Source organism: Aptenodytes forsteri, unplaced genomic scaffold (assembly GCF_000699145.1).
Source record: "Aptenodytes forsteri isolate BGI_AS27 unplaced genomic scaffold, ASM69914v1 Scaffold15, whole genome shotgun sequence".
In the NCBI taxonomy this organism is placed as follows: domain Eukaryota; kingdom Metazoa; phylum Chordata; class Aves; order Sphenisciformes; family Spheniscidae; genus Aptenodytes; species Aptenodytes forsteri.
In genome coordinates, this window is record NW_008795129.1 from 9,258,329 (window position 1) to 9,282,613 (window position 24,285).

The 24,285-nt window shown below is 36.6% G+C and overlaps 1 protein-coding gene across 1 annotated transcript in view; it reads right to left on the reverse strand.

Moving 5' to 3' along the window:
• The window catches only part of BTAF1 (B-TFIID TATA-box binding protein associated factor 1), a 48,213-nt gene extending 24,955 nt beyond the window's left edge, over nucleotides 1-23,258 (reverse strand). The window contains exons 1-10 of the mRNA XM_009278029.1: nucleotides 23,212-23,258; nucleotides 13,644-13,767; nucleotides 12,498-12,612; nucleotides 9,538-9,684; nucleotides 6,919-7,082; nucleotides 6,404-6,540; nucleotides 5,637-5,748; nucleotides 4,282-4,350; nucleotides 1,662-1,751; nucleotides 60-155 (exon numbers count right to left, since the gene is read on the reverse strand). Of these exons, the coding sequence (XP_009276304.1) occupies nucleotides 60-155; nucleotides 1,662-1,751; nucleotides 4,282-4,350; nucleotides 5,637-5,748; nucleotides 6,404-6,540; nucleotides 6,919-7,082; nucleotides 9,538-9,684; nucleotides 12,498-12,612; nucleotides 13,644-13,767; nucleotides 23,212-23,258 (1,101 nt within the window). The remainder of the gene's footprint in view (nucleotides 1-59; nucleotides 156-1,661; nucleotides 1,752-4,281; nucleotides 4,351-5,636; nucleotides 5,749-6,403; nucleotides 6,541-6,918; nucleotides 7,083-9,537; nucleotides 9,685-12,497; nucleotides 12,613-13,643; nucleotides 13,768-23,211) is intronic.
• Nucleotides 23,259-24,285: the final 1,027 nt, after the last annotated feature.

The following is a 24,285-nucleotide window of genomic DNA, read 5'->3' on the forward strand; positions in this document are numbered from 1 at the left end:
TGCAGTATTATCTCCTGCAGAAGCCTGCTGATCTACCTGTTCACTCAGAGACAACTTACTTCATCTGAAACAAAGTCTCCAAATCTGTCTAATGCAAACACACAAAGAAGTCTAATAACCAAGTCTTCTAGCCACTCCTGATGCTGCTGAATCATCTGTAAAGAGAGATAAATTGAACACCTTGACTATTTACTCATAAAGGATTTCTGATATGCTTGCTGTAGCTAAAATTTATGTAAAAGATATGACAACATATGTTTAAATTGACTGAATATAGTCATCTTGCACAGACAGTCAAGGCAAAACAGTCAGCACTAATTCAGCTCACCTGGCTTATTAAAAACTTCATAACACATAGCACCTTTATCGAAATGCTAGAGAGCACCTTGTAAGGTAGACAGGTAATTTTATCCCTACACAGCACACAAAGGTAAGGTCATTCAGATAATCAATACTGACTAATGTCAACACATCCTAGGCAAATCAATTAATATGTTTGAAGAATATTTACAAATAAACATAAACTATGAAGCAGTACTTCACTGTGGGAGACCCAGTGAAAGGAACTTGCTCTTCAGCCATGTCTCCTCCAGATTTAACAAAGCAATTTAGACCAAGCTTGTCTCGAAGCTCTGGCCTCTGTTAGAGACCCAATAGCTCTGTAACTCAATCTCGGAGCAGAAACCCCATAAAAGCTAATGCTCAGGCATCATCTTTCTGATCTCCACTGTTTGCCTCCTAGATTACCATTTCCCTTGAAAACTATCATTTTAATGAACGAAACTTTCATCATATTATGGATTTCATATTCCCATACATGTCAAAGAATTATAGCCTGCATATAGCATACACAGCAGCCTTTGAAGCTAGCCTGGAATACACATACTCTTTCTATAAATAGTTAAGAAACTGTTTAAAGTATCTTATCATTGCAGCATGTGGTGTTATTATTACCCTGCAATCTCCATGGAACAAATACTACTCCACACGGAAGCAAGGAGAGATAGCAGCTTTTGCTTTCCCTATATACGAAGTATGCTGAAGTAGCTTGATCTACATTTGATAAATGTATATCCTCATTCTTCAAAACTCTCTAAACCACAAGCTCTCCCAGCTGCTTTTACACCAGGGAAGTTGGTATGAATCTGGATGAGATTCACTATTAGTAAACAAGTTATTACTGTCAGGATATTTTTAAAAAGTGTTCTCCTTTTAAATAGACTATGTAAATACTTTTTCTCATAATAACAAAGCAAGCAGATCGATAGAGTCCCCTTACCATTTAAGTGAATAGAATCAGATGATCTGAGACACTTCACTAGAGTTACATAATCAACTTGTCAATTCTGTTTCAGTGCACCCTTACCATGACCTGAAAATAATATTTTCTAGTATGGAAGCTAGCGTTTAATAACTTTACACGCAGCCTACATATTAATGGCTGCTTATACAGTAGTATTGTTTTTTGCACAGGCCTTTTAAAAATGTAAACATTTCATCAGTGCATACAGTAGTTTCATGCAGATTATTTTCAGCAGACAAATCTCATTGTTTATATTGTCCCTGATCACCCACCTCCTGCAAAGCTTAAGTATTTTAAGAAGTCTGTTTTCTAAACTTCATTTAAGTAACATGTTAAGACTACATGACTGGAAACTTACCTCTTCTAAAGAGCTATCTCCCATTTTACCACCACTTTTACCATGAGCTTTAAGTATCTCTCTCAGTCCGGTACCTGCACCATGTCGAACCTAGAAAAGTGAAAGAAGTCAATTTTTAAATATTTAGGAACAGAAGATAAAAACCACACTGGGTAACTGAAGCAATACTACTTTATTCTTCATAGAGACGTTTCAGGTGCTGCAGAGTTAGTAGTACTTAGTCTTGTGGGAAGAGGTAGTATTTTATTAGATCAAATCATATACTTACATACTAATCTGTCCAAAACCAACCTGTTTTCTCCTAAGTATTTGCCAGCCTATGGACAGAAGCAATTAAGAATTGCTTCTGTTTGCTCACACAGAAGATACTATTATCATATTTGCAGTAATGTAGCCAACAAAGACAGTTTTCATTTAGTTTTACCTCACTATAAGACACTAGTTTTCAGAGAAAGAGCAACTAGAAGATATTACTGGTTTTAGTAAGTTTATAAGCTAAAGAAAAGCAATATTCTTATATTTCTTAAACACTTTATATTTCTCTTTATATTATATTTAAATTCCTCTACAACTCTTCATATTTCTTAAACAGTTTGGATCCCCACTGAATATTCTGGGGTCTGCAAAACAAATTTCTGAGAATTACTCTTCTGCATAGCTTACAAACCTGCCTTGCTTGGCTAAATATTAAAAAAATAAGTGAACAAGTGATATGGGAAAGCAAGTTATAGCCACTTGTATGTTCCCACCAAACACAAACAGCTAACATGCTAGGAAGCATTTTGGAAATGACAGAAGACCAGTAGAAAGATGTGCTACAGACACACCTGTTTCTGGTATTTTTGATATGTAACTGGACTAGTAATTGGCTAATCAAGAAAAGCCCACTCAATAGATACACAGAAAGTTGCAAAGGCAAAGTTTTGAACCAGGTTTTTATTGAGAGGCATTTACATACGTTAGAGCAGAACTTACTCTTTTTTTTTAAGGGCACTTCATATACATGCTTGTTGCTAGCAGAAAATTATTGTATTTCATTTCATGATAGTAACAGTTACGACTGAGTAGTTGGTAGGTCTGCCCTTAATCAGAATATCTTAGATGAAATGCAAGCATACACATCCCCATATGTAAAGCTAAGTGGCTGTTGGTAAAAGCTATAAGCAAGCCAATAAAAACCAGCCAGAGACCTGGTCTTAAAATCCTAATTGTTCATAATACACTAACAATTTTTTATTTGGTCCAAGATTGCTTATGAGTTAGTTTTTACAAGCCAGAAGAGGAAGACTTTGCTAGTTAACTTCTCAGTTTCTGCAAACACAAAACAGCAAGACAGACAAACGTATAAAGGAAATACCAGTAGTAGGATTCATCTTGCCTGACTTCAGCTGCCTATAAGCTAGGCAAGCAGTCTGAACTAGTCATGCAGGCTGCCTCTAGACACTGCAAGAAGATGCCAGAGGGCCATTTCATAAACATGTATTTTGAGGTAGTTTAACCTGTTTTTCATCCAGAACATACCGTAATAATGATTCTGTACTGATCTACTTCCTTAATTAAGATGTGTGCACCCTCTATCAAATGTACTAAGAAAGCTATGAGAATGTTTGCATTCCAGAAGACAAGTGGACTTTGGCTTCAACTGCAAACAGCCTGCTTTCAAATAAGGTGAGGCTTATTAGCTTAGACAGTGATGTGCCACATGAATACAATTATCCTTTTTCTGGGCCCAAAATAATGGTGCTGGCTGCATATGATTTATCTCTGTGTTTCCAAGTTTGAGGTCATTATGGGCAGAGCCAACTTGCTATCACTGAAACTGTGCTACAGATGTACCTAAGTATGTTATAGTTGGTGTTAACATTTAACCTTTCAAAAGATCCAACTGTTTTATTAAAAAAATTGAAGTTTGTTGACAACAGTTATTTCCATCTTCTGCTCAAGGAAGACAGACCATTGTCAGCTACTTCATATTTGTGGAAAATAGTATAAGGATTGAATAAAAGGGTGAGCAGAACAGGTTTTGAATCTTGAAAATACATTGTCTAGGCAACCAAATATATAGTTTTTGTAGTTGGTATTTACTGTCATTCTAAAAAAAGTTAAAAGTTCCTTTTTATAAATGAAGAGAACAACTAATGATTTGTAGCCTACCCCGTTACCAAAGGATTGATTCCTCCCCACCTTTTCTACTAGCTTAGCATTAGACAAACATGCCACTGTTGTCAGCAACACTCGCACAATATTCCTCAAACTCTTGATTAATTCAAGCCTGTTTTAATTGCTTAATCTTTTTGACCATAGATTAATGTGCTTTTATTTTGCTTGAATTTCAATACTTCCAGAATTCTCACTTATAATCACTGCTTTCCATATCTTTCTCACTCTCCACTTGAGTACACATTACACATCTGTTTTCACTTCCTATTTAAATGAGTCTTAAAAAACACTTAAGTTCTCTATAAGCAGATTTGTCTTGGCTATGTAATCTGTATTTACAATTGATGTAATTTTTCATTATCTAGCAAAATGCTCTTAAGTCCTATGCATACAATTTATATGCTTCTATTGAAGCCTTTTAATCTATAGTTACACTTTACATACTGCACGTATGTCTTACCTCCCAAGAAGGGTTAAAGAGATCATTGCACACCTCTTCACAAAAGCTTTCCAGAGGCCACTCATTTGCCTAAATTAAAAAAAAATTATTAAGTACGAGATTAAAAGAGAAAGGGATCAGGCAAACACTTCTTAGATTGTATGCCACTTAGATACACGAAGATAAGAAAGACCTCCAAAAGCTTAAGTATTTATTGTTCTTTGTTAGTGGACAGAGTTGGAAAAAAAAAAAACCAAGCAACCTTCTTCCACACTTCAGAAACTTTGCTGACTAGCACCGAATCTTTTAAAAAGCTTATGAAGTTTGTCTGTTAGTAGTGTAACCTCTTCTCTATGATAATTAATTTTGATGTTCTGGAATTCATCCTTTTAGGAACCACGCTAAGGCAGAAAATTAAGCGAAGTTTCTTATCCTCCCCAGTGATTCTTTAAATTTATGAACTTTGCCTTTAAAGAAGATAATAGGCAAGTCTCAGTTTGAAATTACACTACACAATCAAATTGGGTCAATTAATCCAGTAATAAACACCACCCTTTTCAAAACACATTCTGCATTTTTGAAAGCCAGAAGCATATCCACTATCCCAAAGTTTCCTACAAGGAAACTGACATGCCTGTGGAAAGGAAATTATGACACTAACATTAGTAAGTTCACACCATCACAAACAGAAAGCATTTGAAAGGCTAGCAACCAGCAGCTATTCAGCCTGCAGTTATCACTAATCTCTCAATTTCATTTTCCAATCATCATTTTGCAAATAAGAATTTCATTACTAAGCTATGTTTGGAAAAATCTTTTTGTAGAATAAAGTCTAATCAAGAAGTCTCCTCAAATAAACTTCTATGTGCCATTTCTTACAATTTTTCAGCTTTTCAGTCTCTTGAAACAAATGCAAGTTTTTCTAAGAGTAAGGTAATTGTTTAAATCTTCAACTACTAAAGATAGAACTTAATTCTAAATTAAGCCTAATTAAAGTAAGGCGAAGATTAAATAAAGTGTACGTGAACATTTAGATCAAATTATTTATGGCTCAGGGTAATCCTGTCATCTAAGCATTTAGCACAGTTTTACAGTTTAATACCCAGGTCTGACACCTGTAATCCACCTACTCTGGTTCATTTGGGTCAAACTGCTACCAATGGATTAAACGCGTTTTCTTCCTCAATGCTATACACAGTTTAAAGCCCATTTGCTTCATTACATATAAAAGTAAGCTGGCAATGGCATTCTTTACTCCATTTCTCTTAATGCTAAAATGACTAAAGAATTTGGGAGCATAAAGGAGTTTTGTTTTACATTACTCTGCTAAAAAACTGAATGATCATTCGTGCTAACAGCAGAACAATACATCATACCTCTTCCGGAGCATTTTCTACCAATGTTTTTGAGTCTGTGGCAGGCTGGTTGATGACAACATTTGCAACTTTTCTTCTCTTTTCTTCTGGTTCCCCATCAGTGCTATCATTACTGAGAAGGAACAAGTATAAGTTTATGAACTGAAAGTATGCTTTAGGGGAAGTAATTACTTCTACAACTGAAGTCTCAGATACAATAAAGTGTGGCAAGAATACAAAACAAAAGTTTAACATGGCAATATGCAAAATAGGTAAGTTTACATATAAAAAAATTCAGTGAGGAGACAGCAGAACGCTGTCCCAAATTGGTAATTCTTCTCAGTCTTTTCCAAGAAATAGAAGAATTCTTAAATAAAAATCAAGGAAAGATAATTTTGCTTACTGCTTTATAAACACAGTAGGTACAATAATATGTCACTATAAATTACAGTGAGGAACACAGCATACATCAGAAAGTTACATCTTAAATTTTTAGTTATTGTTTATCTTCTTCAATCCCACATTTTCATGTGCTATTCTCAAGCCATATTTAATAACAGGGACAAACCACAAATTTTAACTGCGGCATCCCATTACTTCAAGATCCCTCTGAAGCTAACCTTAACAAAGCTCTACTGGGACTAAGTACGGCACGCAAGTGTTTTACCATCAGCACAATTAGCACGTAAATGATTAAGATGCAAAGACTGTAGGAAGTTTTTCAACAGATAAGCTGGGATTGTGATTTGATTTAACTGAAATGAAAGCAAACCAGTTCACTATTATACCTCTTCTCATTAGCTTCCACTGCATCTCTGGATCTTTGCTTTGCAAATAGCTTAGCCATTCTTTTGGCTTTATTCTTTTGTCTACTGCTCATACCAGCTCGAAATTCTGAGTCAATTAACTCAGCAGCCTGAAGAGTCTGAAAGAGAAGTCATTCACTGTCAATTCTTCTTACAATGAAGGTCCTGAAAAATCCTCAAACCCACATTGCTCTCAACTTCCCCAACCCTCCATCATTTCAAACTCAGAGCAGCAGTTTGACATCAAATAACACTAACATGCAACTATGGGGCATAGGAATTCAGGAAACCAAAGTATACCATATTAGACATTGATCATCAGACTTAAAGGATAAAGATTATAACTGCAGAAGCGCAAATTTGGTGGACTGGGCAATGTTAGGTTTATGGTTGGACTCCATGATCTTAAAGGTCTTTTCCAACCTAAATGGTTCTATGAAATAAAGCAAACCCACTATATTATTCCTTGCAGTCAAACAGCCCAAGGTTTTACCTACAGGTTGTTTGTTTACTAGTGAAACTGAAGAAGGCGAATAGTCCAGATCTTCATCATTGAAGAGATCTTCAGTATTCATCCCAATTGCAGCACCCATATCTAAGCCAAGTTTCTTTTGTAACAGTTTCCTCTGTCGCGCTATCCTCTCTTTAGGATCAATTTCACCTTAAAAAAAAGTTTTCAAAAAATGGGAAGATGTGTCAGATTTCCAACCAGATGTATTATTGAAGATTTACTCAATGAAATAACATAAGAAAGGCAAAAGTTACAGATGTATTATTGAAGATTTACTCAATGAAATAACATAAGAAAGGCAAAAGTTACAGAATTAAATTGTACTTGGCTAATACATCAATAGAATCTTTTAAACCAAATCACACTGATTCTTAGGAAGACCTTTTCTGCTCCTGAAGCTATATTAGTACTTAAACTGTAATAAATTTTTAAGCGGAAAATAGCTCCCATGAAATTCATTATTACACTTGGTCTACAGAAGTAAAAACCAAGTTTTCCCCAAATTTTTAAGAAAGTGCACTTCAAAAGAAGTGAATTAACACACCAAAAAATAAATCCAGCAACTGATTCAAGAACTAGCGCTTTTTTATTGAGCACATGCATCCTTGTGGGATCTGTTGATTTTGGCATTGTGAGTTTTGGGGGGGGTTTGTGTGTCTTTTTTTTTTTTAAAAGATTTCTTTTCCTCCCAAACTTTAAGTAAAAAATAACAACCACCAATAAAACCCCCCAAATTATATTCAATCCAATATCCTGTATTAAGCGAGGCTGAATCTGAACCTGTTTTCTTCAGAAACATTCTTCCTTGTAAAACGCACTAGACCCAGGTGTCTCTCCTTTCCTTCTGCCCAAACTAACTCCCGACGGCAATGTAGACTGAAGCATAAGCATGATTTTCCTAGGGTGCTGGAGTCTTAATCTTATCCTCAAGCTTCATGTGTCAAGCAAGGCTCATTTAGGAAGTTAACAGAAGCTACCTCAAGAATGTTGTGAAGCTTCAACGCTTTAATTACTGAACACCTAGACTTTGGGAGCACCCACATTTACATAAAAAAAATAGAAGATTTTAGTGCCCAAGTAGAATAAACCCTCCAAGTAAACCAAAACTTGTAGCTTGTAGGGCTGTCAGACTTCACTCTCCTTTTACACGTGCAGTATGGAAACCAGTCAGGAGATCGGTTTTTTTGGTCAAATATCTGCACATAAACTTGTAAGTAGGTGACCAATTTGGCAGAATTTTGGGGTATACACCAGGTTGAGTAGTGATTAGTTGTTAATGATATCTATACCAATAAGCCTTTTTTTTTTTAAATTGCATTTAACTGACAAGCAGAGAAATACAAACATCTTCAATTCTCTAGAAAATATTTTTCCTTTCACAAGTTCATCTTAGGAAAAAGCGTCAAAGACTGCTAATTCCAAAGATTATTCAACTTGCTTTACGTGCACTCATGTTGGCTACTTACTTGAAAAGGAAAGCTGCTACAAAACGCGGAAGAGAAAGCAGCCTTTGTACATTTTCCCATCAGTTAAAAAAAGCAGCAACTAGAGCTATTTTTAGTTTAATTTTCTTATTTTTTATATTAAATAATTTTATGAATGAAAATAAATAAAAAAATATATGTGCAATCATATGACACTGGGATAAATATCAGACCTCTATGAACTAAAGTGTCCTATTCCATCTATTTGATTTCTGAACAGGTAGGGTTTCATTAGAAGAGATGAAAGTTGCACAACACCTTATTAACCTAGCATAAAAGATGGCAAGCAATAAAATAGCAGCGAGGCTTAACAGACAGGATACTGCTTAAGTGTCAGGAGCCATGGGTTCTGTTCCTTGCTGAGCTAGTGATCTTCTGTGTACACTGCACAGAACGCATCACACGCAGGGAACAAGTGAATCAGGGCTATGCAGTCAGAGCAGATTCTTATCTATAGCATCATTTCATTTGGTGCAGAAACTGGAAGACAGACTGGAATTGGAGCAGGAAAGTACAGTAATAGCAAAAAAAAAATCTTAGATTAAAATAATTCAATGCCATTACACTGATATAAACCAACTCCCAGCTAGAAAGTTGCAGAAAGTTATCAGACAAATCACTTGAAACAAAAGACATCACACAGGCACTGATATTTGACTTTCCAACTTTGACAGTTTTATTGCGGTATTTTTCATGCAGTCTTTCTATATTTGAAACCTTCAAGCTTTTCAATAAACCACATCCTACTACCATATTTGGGAACACTGTTTTAATGAAGAAAAAGTGGTGATGGTTCCTGCACCTCTTAAAAAAAGTCTACAGAAATTCTACAGAAGCCTTCAATATTGCTTTTTCTGCTCCCTCTTTCAGGTTTCCACTCTCCTTTTCCCCCCGTACACATACGAATTCTGGCGAGAGAAAAAAACAAACAATACGCACCCCCAAAAAAAATCATTTAAACTTGAGAAAGATAATATAAGCTAGCTATGTTGGGGGATATTTTCTTCTGTTATTTCCTAGCATTCTGAGAAACCATGGATGACTAGACTCACAATACTGCCACAACAAACTTTTTCAAATCAGTAAGTTTTCTTGTCTGCAAGTAAGATAGGAAGATATACCTGATTTATCATCTTGGACTTCAAATTCTGCACCAGCAGATCCAAGAAGAGATGCACCATGTTTTAACAACCGACATATATCAAATCTGTCAAAACGCAACCGATCTGTTGAAGGTGAATCTTCCATAGGACTTTCTGAGCCTGGTTCTAGATAGGACATTGAAAATAATATTAAGGACAGCGCGATGAAATTTTTGTTCAAAGTTCTGGCAGAAGATTAAGAAATAATGTCTCTCCTCCAAAGGAATCATCAGACATACAGCATTTTGATTCACAAAGTGTAAAGGCTCCACAAAGACAGACTGAAAAAAGCTCACTTAAACACACTTAATTGAGTAGAAAAATTTTTTTAATGTTTTTCCCTTGATAACTTTAGCTTTTTAAAATCTTGGACACTGACATACTACTAGGTCTTCTCTGTACGCATACAGCCAACTTGCACTTTGAACTGCATATGGCTCAAAATAGTTCAAACAAGTATGTCAACACTGTATCATATGACCAACAGCCAAGCATCCCTGGTATGGAAGCTGGAGAGTAGTCTTAACAGGTATGGGAGAAAATCAGCTACCAAGGGCTGCTGAAGACTAGTTATCAGCTCTTCTCAAATCCAGTTGCATGTACAGTGCAGTTCAATACTGATACAGAAGATACTTGTTCCTCACAAGGTGTCTTATCATTTCCTGGTCATGAATTCGCTTCCAAAGTATTCCCTCCCCTCAACACTCAAAGATTAGTGTGTTTTGTGGCTCCTAGTCGTGTGCAGCTTAGTATCCGAAAAGATTGGCCATTCCTACATAATCCAGCACACTCACATCCTGAATTACAACCAGCAGTATAAATACAGTTGTTGCCTACAAGAAATACAGCATTTAATTTGGTGTGTTTCCTCCCACACTCACACTTATGAAAGCTTGTTCATTTACAGTAGAATGAATCTAAGTGCACGCAGAACACTGTACAAAATAAACACCACTTACATTTCTTCAGACCTGAAGAAAAAGTTAACATCTCATTACACATATACAAAAAGAGAAGTGATTTATAGCAAGCCTAAGAACCTAAATACAACCAATCGGACCACTGTAAAACGTGTATTTAACTACTACATCAAACAATTTAACTGAAATAAAAGAAACAAATGTCTGCATAGCCCATTAGCCCTGTTAAATGGTACCTTTTTCTCAAACAGACATAATTACCTTTTCAATTTCATATCTGATAGGCAGATACGCAAGAACTGGACAATGCATGTAACCCATCATTCGAAACAGCTGCTGTACTCAAAGACTGACAGGTTGCCTAATTTCCATGTACAAAAGGAGTACTGTAAGTAATTCTTGGAACTAGACTGGTGAAATTAACTTCCATCCTTGGGAAGATAGTAGAGTCTATAAAGTTATTAAGTATATGGATAAACATGATTTACTGGGAAAGAGTCAGAACAGCTCCTGAAAAAAAAACCTCATTAACCTGATTATCAATGTCCTTAAAGAGCTCCAGCAAGCGGATAGAGGGGATCCAGTGGACATAATATATTCAAAAGCTTTTGGCAAGGTTTTGTATAAAAAAATTGAAGGAACTAAGTTATCACAGAATTGGGGAAAATATCCTTTTACAGACTGAAAGCTGGTTAAAGACAGATAAAAGTTAGCTTTGGAGTCCTTCAGGGATCAGTGTTGCAACCAATTCTAGCAGTCTTTAGCAATGGGAAGGAGATTTCACTACATACTCTTCTCCAAGCATGTATATGACACTAAGCTCTTTTGGGTAAAAGTCATAATGGCATTAAGGAATCCAAGAAGGACTCTCAGAACAGACTAATGGGCAGAGAGGCAGATAAGGTGCAGAATTAATAACTTGAACCATGCCTACACAACACTGAATTCAGAACTGGCAGTTAACATTCAATAAAGATCTCTGAGGCGCTTCTGACAGTTTTCTGTATTCACCAGCTTATTGGGCAGTGACCGCCAAAACAGCCAACTAATTAGTGGGCATCATCAGGAAGGACACTGAAAACATGACAGAGTGCATCATTTTGCCACTATGTATAAATATCAGTATTTGAGATGTAGGTACACTGTGTGCAGTTTTGTGCATCTCAAGGAGGACACGAGTAAGAAAAAGCACAGAGAAGGACAAACAAAGTTATCTAAAAGACAAAGCAGCTGTCTTGTGAGGAAAGACTGAAGAGACTGCAACTCTTCAATCTGGAGAGAGGAAAATTGTTGGAAAAGCAAATATGATGGTTTACAAAAATCATAAAAGCAGTGGATAACACAAATGCAAAACTTGCTTGTCAAATTCTACAGCAACAGAACCAGGAGGCACTGAATGAAACAAATATGAGATCACCTCAAAACAGATAGGAATTTTGTTGTTGTTTTGTGGTTTTTGTTTTTTAAGTTAGTGAATTTCTGGAACCTGTGCCACATAAGGTTGTGAACATAGACAGTGCCAGCGGGTTTAGACAAAAATCACTGACAATGGGTCCATAAGTTGACAATAAAAGCAACTCTAACATCCCTAACATGACAATTTCAGATACAAAGTGACTACAAACAGAATAGACTTCAGCAAGCTGCTATTTCACCACCCTCAGAAAGGTGCTTTGAGCAAGGGAACAGAGAAGAAAAAGAGTGTCTGCAAAATACCATGACAAAGTTGATTGATTAAAACTTTTGCCATTTTACTAGTTATTATTCCTTTTATTTATAAAAGTAAAGCTTTATGAGGATACAGTGCACAAGCACAGGAATCTCAGAAGAAACAAAGGTCAGGCACATAGTTGTAATTGCATATGAACATCTAAAGCCAAAAAGGTTACTACAGTCCATGCATATAAAAATCTATGCTCATAAAAAACCAGAATGACACAGTTGCCTTGAAAAGTCTCATATCACAGTCAGTTTGCATCAGATAAACAAAGAATTCTACATAATTAATTTAAGCACCACCTTGTTTTGATCTTGGAGTTGGATTCCACTCAGGTACATTTTTCACTATTGCTTCAACAGCCTGGCCAGCTGCAATACGAGTATCCCAATTCGTACTTCTTAAATACACTAACACCTTTAAGGAGAGATTAATAAATAAATAAATATTTGCTTAAAATGTACTTTCAGAAAATCCATCAGATGTTCTGCTCTATTAAAACACACTTTTAATGCTATGGATTAAGACAACATTCAAAACAACAAAAACAAAGGATAAGAAAACAAACCAAAGAAATGTGAGCAGCCTTCTCTATATTGCTCACTGCTTCATAGAACTCTTGCCGTAGCCAGACATTAAGAATTTACAAGATGTATTTAGTCCCATCAATCAAATTCAACCTTGATTTCCTCCAGGTACTGAACAAGACTTGAGACTTTGGGGTTTTTTGCTTTCTAAAAGGAAGTGTTCAAAAGACATTAATAGACCTTAAAACTTTGAAATCATTTAACCCAAGAAGAGGGACAACATGGGTCACTTGAAGCAACACATACTCTTCTAAACTAATTTACCACTATGTCTCAAATCTGGAAAAACTATTTCTTTCCCTGAAAGTGGTTTGATATTCTTGATTCCTTAGCTGCTCTGTTGACACCATCAATTGTGGTGAGGACACCTGTTCAATAAGAGCAGAATTGAGGTCACTCAGCCATCTCCAGCTGTCAGATGCAGACTATTTTTGATGTTTTTACTGGATTTGGCCAGATTGAAGTCTCAAACTAATGGAAATATCTTTCCATTTTCCAGCCCTTTTAAAGACATGCAGCCTCCTTTATTTTTAATGCTGTATCACACCAGTAACAATCTTTAAAGGCAGGAGCAGAAATTTTTATAAGGTAGTAGAGCTTCTCTTTATAGAAGAAAATCTGAGCTTACAGGAAACATTGAATATCAGTACTGAATGCAAAGTGAAACCTGACTTATGTAGCCATTTCAGAGGCTGACAAAACAGCAGGCTTAACAGAAGTAGTCTCCTAATTTTCAGAGAACACAAGACTTCTATGCTTTTCCTTCTCCTTCCCACAGAACCCACATCTCTTTAAACTAGTTTTATTCTCACCATTAAAGTACTGAAAGCAAGCTCAAAAAAAAAAAAAAGAGATGCTTACTTTAGATAAGAGATTATTCAGTTCATGAGGATGCAGTTTCACTACTTCCCCAAGTTGCTGTGCAGCTGCTTTTCTTGTTACTGGTGTTGTACCGGTGTCCAGTAAAATAAAGAGACGATCAAGCCTAGGTATGATTGACAAAAAACGAAAATGTTATGCTATTCATAGTTCAGCTGCCCATTTCTATTAATATTACCCTGCATTTTTCAGTTTATCTAATGCAAACAGAAGAAATGTTTGCCTGAAGACTGTCCATTGACAAGGTGACAAGTGTACTTTTTTCCCTAATAGTAAGCCTAGTTGTTCTAAAAGCACATTTAATTGGGTGAGCAAAAAAATTGAGAGAAACTGTTAGAAACATTAGTTTAAAAAAATCCACAGTTACAAGAAAAAAGTAAATTGTTCCCTTCTTTGTTCTGTGATAGAACATTTTCGATCTTGAAAAATACAGATAAGTTGTAAATGATCTTCATCAAATTCTGTCTGATAGAGAAAGCAAAGGGCTCAACTGCTCATATTATGCATTATCATTTCTTTTGAAGACATAGCCTGTGATCTGTAACATCAAACTCCGCTTTTCCAGGATACCACAAATTTTTACTTTTCACATATTTTCCCCCTAACTACCTGGAATGTAAGACCAAACCTGTTGTTGTATTTACAGCTTTGAAATAATGATACCTCTGACCTTCCCATGAAATACAGGAATTTAGCCAGCAGATCTGTTTTCACAGTAACTCTGCATTTAGTGAAAGAGACCCTGATCATCTATTCTCAGAATAGCTAGCTTATTTCTTGCTTAGAATTACAGAATCAGAAAGTCATCATATAAAAAAAAGCACGTAAAAATAGAGACTACCTAGATAATCAAATCAATGATGGAAGTAACAAATGTTCATTATTTCCTCCACTATAAGTGGGACAGTTAGAACTCTCTTTACAGAGTACCTAGTTTATCCATTAGTTATTGGGCAGTATGAGGTTATTACTGAATGCGAGTCTAGAATCTGTCCATGTAGTGCAATCAGAATTGTCCCTTCTAGCCTTAATCATAAAAATACTCCTCCAAATATTGCAACAATATGAAGCTGGAATTTACACAGCAGTGACGCTCACCTAAATCTGCCTAACGAAATAAGGATACAGGTACGCTGAACAACTCCCCTTCCTCAAACACATACCCTAGGTTTGAGCAAATACAGGAAAAGGACAAATGTTTTGCTTGTTAGTCTGTTGCTACTAATTACATTTCACCAGAATTGCCTTTAACATTAGTTCCAATCATTTAAAAACAACCAAAAACTCTTTCCAACGTCACTGGATTTTGTATTTTCTTTGACACGCTTAAATTGCATTTACTCCTGAGAATGTCTTAAAGTGTGTCACAATACATTAGAAACGACAGTGCTACAGAGCCAAGGCAGTTCCAAAACCCAAATGCTCTAACAACTGGAGATACTAGAATCATTTGAAATACTTTCAGTTAGAATTTTTTTTTATCAATGTATATTTAATCTAGTATTTTAGACACACTTCTGATATTTGCCAGCTTTGAAATAATTATCTTCCTACTGCTAAAATAGGTGAGCCCATTTCAATTTCTGTAGATAAAACTGAAGCTTTATAGATCCAACTCTTCCAAATCACTGATAGTAGACTAGTCGGGAGGAACATACCAGATACTTAGTCATTTAGCAGTATTTTTTCCCTTAATGCATTTGACAGTAATAACCCAACCTGATTTGCAGCACCCAGTATTATTCAGTACAAAATATGCTAGCTTGCAGAGCAACCACAGCTTGCTCTAACTTGCTTGTTCTCTTATTCTTAAACTCACCCCTTTCAGTCTTCATCTCTCCATGAAATTTCAGTGTTCCATACTCAGGAAGTTTCCCATTTAGCACCACCCATTCCTTTAACTACCAATGTATCTTTTTTTTTTTCCCATCTCCAAAGTCAAGCAGAATGTGCAACTTAGACCACTTCCTCAGCTAGAACTCTTCATGTGTCAAAACAGGAGGAAACCACTATGACGGCCTACCCTCAAAAAACCTCAAGTTTAATTCCAATCTTAGTTACAACACTAGATATTCACTCCTAAAACCCACAACTTTTTGAAGCTGTTTTACCTACAAAATAGTTTGGTTTTTTTGTTTTTTTTTTTTAACCTGCAGTATGCTTGGTTTGTAATTTGTGATTTTAAGTTGTAAAATGCTTAACTTACACACAAATGCAAAATAAAACAAAAAGTCTTTCTATTGTCTCACATCACTATAGGAAGGTTTCAGCATTCAGCCCCAGCAAAGTAAATAGAAACAGGATTAGCAAATACAGCTAACTAATAGCAGACTAACAGTACTCCTGGTCACGCTAATCATTCTTCCTTTCCCTCCCCCAGACTTCCCTGATGTGCAATTCCCAAACAGTTAATATTTTGGAGATATTAAAAATCTTAAATTAAGTTTTGGTGTTGCTGCAGCAGAGTATGGCACAGCCTGAATTCTCCTGCTCTAGTTGGGATGGGTAGCACTGAGAAAGTTGCCACTGATCAGCAGCACTAGGTTTTTTTAAATTAAAGTTTTCATTCTTAGTTTCATTAAGAATTAAAAAATACTAAAACTTCTAAACAAATTAATTTTGAGGACCTGCAGTTTGGAAAGAAATTTCCTAAGTTCTGGTAAGGTTTTTATTCTCAGAACGAACTAATAGTCTCTAAACTAGTTCTTAAAGCCAAAGAGAACTAAGAGTTTTCTAATGACGTGGTTCTGCCTCTCATGCTAGACAGTGTTGTAAGCAGAGCACTGCGTGGCTCACATCATTCACAAATGTAAAACAGAAGTCTGAATCAGTGTGGTAGAGTGAAATACTTTACAATGCAGATAAAATTTTTAATTATTTTATGAAAGAGTTCAACATAGGCTGTCAGAAAGTTGTTCTACAAATATGGAAGACAAGTGAACAAGAGAAATACAGGGAGTACTTACGTGAAGAAAAAAATTAATAAGAAAACCAAAGAGGTTTATGGATTGTTACGAAAAGTCTAAATACCAACGAATGCTAGAAATTAAATATATCTCAAACTACTTTTCCTGCATGTTAACTACTGTAATCCGCTCTTAAAAATACGAAGTCCTTCACTTTTAACTCATAAGCAGTGGTTTAGATAGCCCTTCTGTCACCTTCCAATCCTGAGTCAACCACATCTCATCAATAGGACAGCAACCATACACCACCTCTATGTGAACTCATGCTATACGAGCTCATTACAAAGCACTAACTTGTTCAAAGAGGTGGATACCTTTTTCCTCTCACTTGAGAAATCTGACGTTTTTCTAAACACTGCTGAAGTGTATCAGCAAGACAGAACTTGGAGCAGCAATTCAAAGTTCTTATGAACAGCATTACATTCAAATTAAGTTTTTTTTTTCCTTCTAAGAAATACCACATGAGCTTTTACACTGACAGAGTTCATTAGAAATGTTTCTGACACAAAAACATCAATTCAGGTGCTTAAGAACAGGCATCTAATAGCATCTGAGACACTTCAGAATGAGTCATGCACATAGGGTCAGCAGACATGACGCAGGATGCAGGAGATCCTTGTCATTCTGAAGTGGCAAGGACACATTATACCATCTAAACTGGCACCAGAGACCTAGATTAGGCAAATGAATCCTCCCCACATAAATATTCCAAGTCATCAAACCCAGAGCATTTAATTAAAGCACACTAGTTTAGAAAAGACTAAAGCTTGAATTCTTACTTTCAGAATAGAACCACCTGAGAGACACTCAAGAATAATCAGTAGGTCTGTGATCAGAATATCAACTGGAAGAGCCATCCCAAACTGGACCAGACTCTTCCACCACTGGACTACCACCACTCAAACAATTTTATCTAACAATTCTAAAAAAATTTAACTAATTCTTAGAGAAACATTGCAGGCAAGAATTCTAACAGCAAACAATTCCATTTGCATTACTATTCATCAGAAAAACAAGGTTGGCTGTCATATGGGGGAACATGATCTCTCTAATCAACACCATTATGAAGAATGATTATGCATACAGGCTTAGTTCAGTTAACTAAAGGGGGTTTTGTGAATAAAAGTACACAGAAACTATTATTGACCCCCAGTCACTAAACATAACAAGCCTTTTGCTCTTCCAGTGCATTATCACAGCAAAGACTGCAAATAAAAAAATTACAAAGGACAAACATGAGAGCAAGTACTTTCAAAAGAGCCATCACAACTAACTCAGTGACACTCTCCAGGTAGCATGGTGATTCCCTGTTCTAGTCACTGCTTGCCCATCAGTTTTGCATATTCAGCATTAAACTAAGTTAGACAGGACTGTACCCAGGCACAGTAGGCAAATGTTGCAACAAATGACCTGTTCTGTTCTTCATGGTAATCTTCAGTTCTTTGCTGCCTAAAGGTATGTCTCCAAATAGAGGGCTGATCTCCATTTGAAGGGACAGTTATCATAATATTTAAAGTGAACCTTATGGCACTCCTGTGGAAACTGGATGATGTGGATTTGAAAGCCCTTCAGCTATAGAGGCATTAGAAAGCTAGCAGCGGAGTAGTTAATGACTAGGTCAAGATACAGAGGTTGTCAACAGTAACTCCAAAAAGTTTCCAAAAGATGACATATGCAGCTAAATTGTCTAAGGATCCTGATCATCCCAGTGTAAGCATTCTGACTGGATTGGGTCCCCACAGGACTTCAGATGGTTAAACTTCCAATTTGTTGATTTCAATGAGCTGAGGCTTGAAAGGGACAGTGAACTGATCACTGCTGCCAATGAAGCGATCAGTTTGGACTCTACATCTCTGTGTGCGCCAGTATGTTTAACTGTCCAAGGAGCAGTCTCTAACAGTAAAGGCCAGCTGGTACAGAACAGCTCATAACTATCCTAGCATATCCTCCAACCATTAAAATTGTGTGACTGTACAAAAAACCTTTAGTGAAGTAGTCCCTGGAACACTCTAATGTCAAACTCTGTCTAGAGCTCTGTGGAAAACTGCTAGCTGGCACCCATCAGAAGGCAAGGGAATACTCCTAGGAGTTTACCATATAAATCATATTTCAACACCCAGGAGCTTCCTCCCAGGCACTATTTCTTAGTACAGAAATAGCCCAGAAACCTAGAACACATCACTAAATTAAAATTTAGACTTGACAGGGGTTGACACTCACTGTGAAATTCAACCTAAGTTCTAATGGAGATGCCTTAGCTTTTCTTGTTGACCTGATAATCCTTTGTTCAGGGTGGTGTTTCATCATTTGGTCAAATCCCAGCCTTGTCAGCTTCACAGCTCAAAAAACGCAAACCCCTACTAAAGCACATATAAACTGTTAAATAATCAAGTAAACAACTTTCCAATATACAATCAGCAAGCAAGAGAAAAATCACTGAACAGAATTCAGAACAAAAAAAGTGTGATGATACACATGAAGAATGGATTGTGATTTTACTTCTCATAGGTGGGAGACTGTGGAGTAGATAGTTACGAAGGTGGGGCTGTGGACAACAGAGAAATCTTGTCTCCTACAGCGCAGTGGAAGGGACACCTGGAATTAAACTACAGCTCCATCACCACACTGGTCACAGTATTATATATTGCATATGGAAGCCAACCGAATGCTAAAATTAGTATAATTAATTCCACGTGGAATGTAGATTTCATATAATATGATCCATAGCTTTAGGCTTTACAAGTTTTATTTGTAAACTATTGCATATGTATCTACATCCAACAATGCAGCCCAAATACATACGACCAATTACATTACAAAAACTGTAAGAAAGAATAGGAAATTAAAACAGCTGTAAAGACATACTAATACAAGAAGTGTATCAACAAGTGACCTAGGGAATGCCTTGTGAGAATTCCAGTTCTAGCTGCTGGAGCAGGTTAGAATTCTTATCAGAGTGCAATCCTGAGTTTCAGCTTTCATTTCAGTCTGTTAGGTGTCTGAGAAATTTTACAGCTCTATCTCATTTGGGCAGTAGTGCAGATGCTACTTCTGCTTCCCCCCCTCCCCATGACTGTGTGGGCACTCCCTCCCACAAACAGCAACAGGGAAGGCAGTCCACTGTTCCGGTCATCAAGTTCATCTCCATCAACGAGAGAAGAGTTACACTTTTTCCCCCCTTTTGAGTCAGAACTCCTGTAATCACATTGGTTAGAGCATCTACCTATTCTGATGTTACAAGCATATGCCTTTAAGTAGTAGTAAAAACATACTTCTTGTTCAGTTTAACTCTTGCTTTTCATGCAAGAGCAGCCATGAAGTAATAGCTTCCAAACAAGCTAGAAGCTGAATTCTTTCTTTAGAAAGTTTGTGATAACCCCAAAAAAACATTTCTAAAAGATACACAGGGCCCATAAAAGAGATTTTGGATAATTTTGGTATCTTGTTAGAACTTCAACCTCCCGATGATGCAGTATTAAGCTTGAAGTGTTACGTAAGTAATGATGCCAGTCAGTGCAGCCATTTGTTCTTGGGAAGTCACAGCCCTACACTTCAAAAGCCAAGAGCAACATATGAGGCCTGCTTATTTTCCAGGAGCTTTACTATCGTAGCCTTCTGACATTATTTTTATTTTAAAATAAAAACTAGGTTTCTAATCTACATATTACCAACTATACACAAATCCAAGTAAATGAAAACACTGGAAACTCTAGAAACTAGTATTAAACTTACATGGACCAAATCAAGAATGGCTTGCAACAGCGGCAAGTTGTTATGCTCTCCCATACTTACTTAAGGAAGTGTCTTTAAATTACCCTGAAGAGGTTGTCTTTAAGAAGGTATTTCAGGGTGAACTTAAAGGTATACCTATTAAAATCAAATTGTTTATTCTTAATGCATCTTGCCAGTTTCATGCATTTCATCACATTTTAAAAGCATATTTGTTCTCCTTTGTACTGTGAAGGCCCTCAAAAATACAAGAAAGCCATGAACAGCCTTGGTGTTGGAATAACGATACGAGGTGCCTTTGAACACATTAAAGAAACTGGATTTTATTAGATATTGAAAGGGACTATCAACACTATTATCTACTGAAACTCAATCACACTGACTAATCTATGAGCATTGCCGTTTTCCATAAACTGGCAGTATTCCTTTTTCATCTAAAGTATCTCAGAAGATCACTAGTGAGCCATAGTATTTATTCACTTGGAACATATACTTTGTAGGAATGAAGCTGAAGCAAAACTTGTCACTTCCTTTTTTCCTTCTCAGTTCCACTATGAAGAACTATTTTTATTTTGTTATTAGCTATGCAAACATTATACTACTTCATATATACTTTTAAGACTGGAGACTGGAGATAAAGCCTACCAAATTAGCTTACGCATTCACAGAAAGAACATCAACCTTCCCACCCACCTATACATACTTCTGGAGGATGGTGTTCATCAGCTAGTCTTTTCAGCATAAAACTACCAAAGAGATGAGCATATATGAAGTGACTGTTCTGCAACATCTTTTGGTATGAGGTATCTACTGTTCTGCTTTTAGGTCTATTTTCTAGTGCATCATCACAGAAGTGTTATATAGAAGTAGGTCTTCAGTCCGTGTAACAGCAGAATCCGGTAAAACAAGCATGTATACATATAATGCAGAACAAAATATCAGAATCTCTTTTATCCATAGTTTGCAAATAAGTGACAATTATTTTTAAGATGACCTTATTAATAGCAAAGCTGCAAATTCTCAATCTAATTTTGAGGTATTTCAAAGCATTCCCTGTATTTGTTTAGATCTTCCTGATCTGAACGGACTAGGGTTTTGAGAAAGGTTTGCAATTGGCCAAACAGCAGAAACTAAACTTTACTGCGAAAGCCACCACTTGATAATTTACTGTTTTAAGAATGTAAAAATACCCCTCCCTCCACCTCCACAAATAGTTATTTTTTTAAAATATGGTTCCAATACAGAACTAACTCTAATGAAGTTTTTTGTTAATATCAGTGTTTGGTATGCACTCAGCAAAGACTATGGTCCTTGGAGAAAGATTAATTCGAATCAACTTATCCCTCACTCTCCACACTTGTATAGTTAGAATCATTCAACAATGAAGTATTATGTTGGTCCTCCAAAAATATAAAATATAACTGTAACTACCTAGAGGAGAAGTGCAGATCTCTACAATTAAATGGAGCTGCTACAGAAGGTGGAACAACTACACCCTTTACAGAAACACAGTTATGTGGTATATAAGTGTACAAAACAATTATTTGTAATATGTTTGAAAGGAAAGGACCTTAGAAATTCAATGTTCTGAAGTAAAAGGTGAAGACAAGATTTTTTATTTACAAAAGCAACACTGACATTATATCATCAGTGTTCCTATGATCCAGCAGCCAAAAGGTTCATTTGTCAAGAGTTGCTGTGTAACTTCAGAGGGATATGGACAGGTTTTGCTGTATCTATTAAAAAACATGCACGAGGCCAAATTTACACAGTATCACTTCTTACAATTATAGAAACATTGGAGTTTGCCAGGAATAACCAAGATGTTGCAGCACTCCAAAATGTGTAATTATTTTACCTAATTTACATGTGGAACTGAAACAATTCTATACCAACCCACAAGTATTACAGCACCTTTAATGAAGTTCTATATCTTATGTTCAACTTGTGTAACATTTTGGTCTTAAAACTGTACTCTGAAGCAATGTATCACATGTGACATTATTAACACACCAACTTTTTTAGTGCTCCACGCTGAAGCTTAAAATGAGCCTTACCCAAAACAGAAATTTTTTTCCTGTTAGTTACCAGACCAAACAGGTGTTAATTAAATCTTTGCATAGAGCACTACTGCTTTTCACTAAAGCCACGTGGTTTTACAGAAACATTGGTAACTGAATTTGAAACCAACCTTTACAGTAGACATGACCTCAGCATACAGCTGAAAAGCTGTATCTTGATATTCCAGTTCGCCCCATATCCCATGTACGTTAGCACAGTTATTTAAGCAGACTGCCCCAGACCTAATGTAATTAGACTACTACTCTATTTTACATGATGGCTTACAGTAGTATTTTAATGTACATAGTAGTCTTGTTACAGCAATCCTTACAACTTCCAGATTCTTATGGACAGCTTTGGAAAAAAAAACAAACAACCCTAATATATAACAAGTTGATAAAAACAAGAGTACAATAAGATGAAGGGATACTTTGTAGGAACTACAAAGCTCAAACTAAAACACCTGCTACTAGAAATCTTAAAAGGTGTACTGCTGCTATAAGTTTTGATTAATAACGGATTTCCATTATAAATGTGCACACCTTTACTTTGCTACACAGAATTGTAAACTTATTCATACACGGCTTCAAAAACCGAATTTACTTTTGTTATAGCACTTGGGAAGTACAGAGATACTACCAACTCATGACTTGAAGTTAATCTATCACAAGGTTAATTTGGATTTACGGTTTCAGCTATCCTGTTAGGAAGCTTAACATGCCCATTTCGCACAAAAAAAGATGGCAGGAATTTGTGCTCGGCATTTTTTATAAGACAGCTCTATTAAGACATACCTCTGTATCTGTGAATACTTTAAACGCTGGCACACCCCAGCGCACATGTGCGTAAGCAGATACTACCCAACATCTTGAGGCAGAGCCAGAACACGCTAATCACTTTTCTCCATGGAAGCCTGTTTTATTTCGGTTACTTTACAGCTAAGGGCTCTGAAAGGCAAAACGGTTTCTTGCCAGTTTTTGAGACTCGGTATCATTATCCTCCATTCCCTAGCAGTTTAACACGAGGACGGACTGGCCAACAAAACGAAGGTGTCGAATTCAGGAGGAAGCCCGAGACGGCCCAGGCAGAGCCCCTTCGGCCTGAGGAAGGGAGGGGGCTTCCCCGTGCGCCAGGCACGGGAGTTACCCCAGGCCAGGAAGCAAACCCAGGCGCCGGAGCACGCAGCCACCCGCAAACCCCACCGAGGCGGCATAATGTTCTTTTTTTCTTTTTTTTTTTTAAACAGGCCTGCCTTTAATTCATTTGCATGCAGTAGCAAATATGATTTATCACCTTCATGTTCTCATCTAAACAATCAGCTAGTTTCACTGTATAGAAGCACTCCATCACCACCATCAGTCCAATCCGTTACAAATGTACCCCTTATTTTACAAGTATGTACTCTCAAAAAAGCCTGTAACCTACCTGAAGCCTGTGCAAGTTTTATGCAAGTTTCTCCCACAACTTTTATAGATAAAGTGCTTGGGCATTATCACATGGCCCTACAGAACAGGAATTCTGTAAAACTTCTTCTAAAGCTTCAAACTCTCCAGAATTTAAAGAAAAGCTAGGAAAACTAAATCTATGTCATACAATATACATGCATATTTTGGGTGATAGATCATCAGTTTCCAGTTTAATGATCCATTATGCATTTGTCAGTCATATTTAAATTACAGTTGTATCATCTAGTTTTCTCCACCATTTCACTAGTGATTTGTTTCACCACTATGTCAGTAATAAGGAATTTTCCTTATTACAGCGGAATACTGTACTCTGAAAAGCCATTCCCTACATGAAACCACGTCACACCGCTGCCTCCCATACTCGAGAGAGGGTGCTCTCCAACCCCGCACCCCCCACCCCCC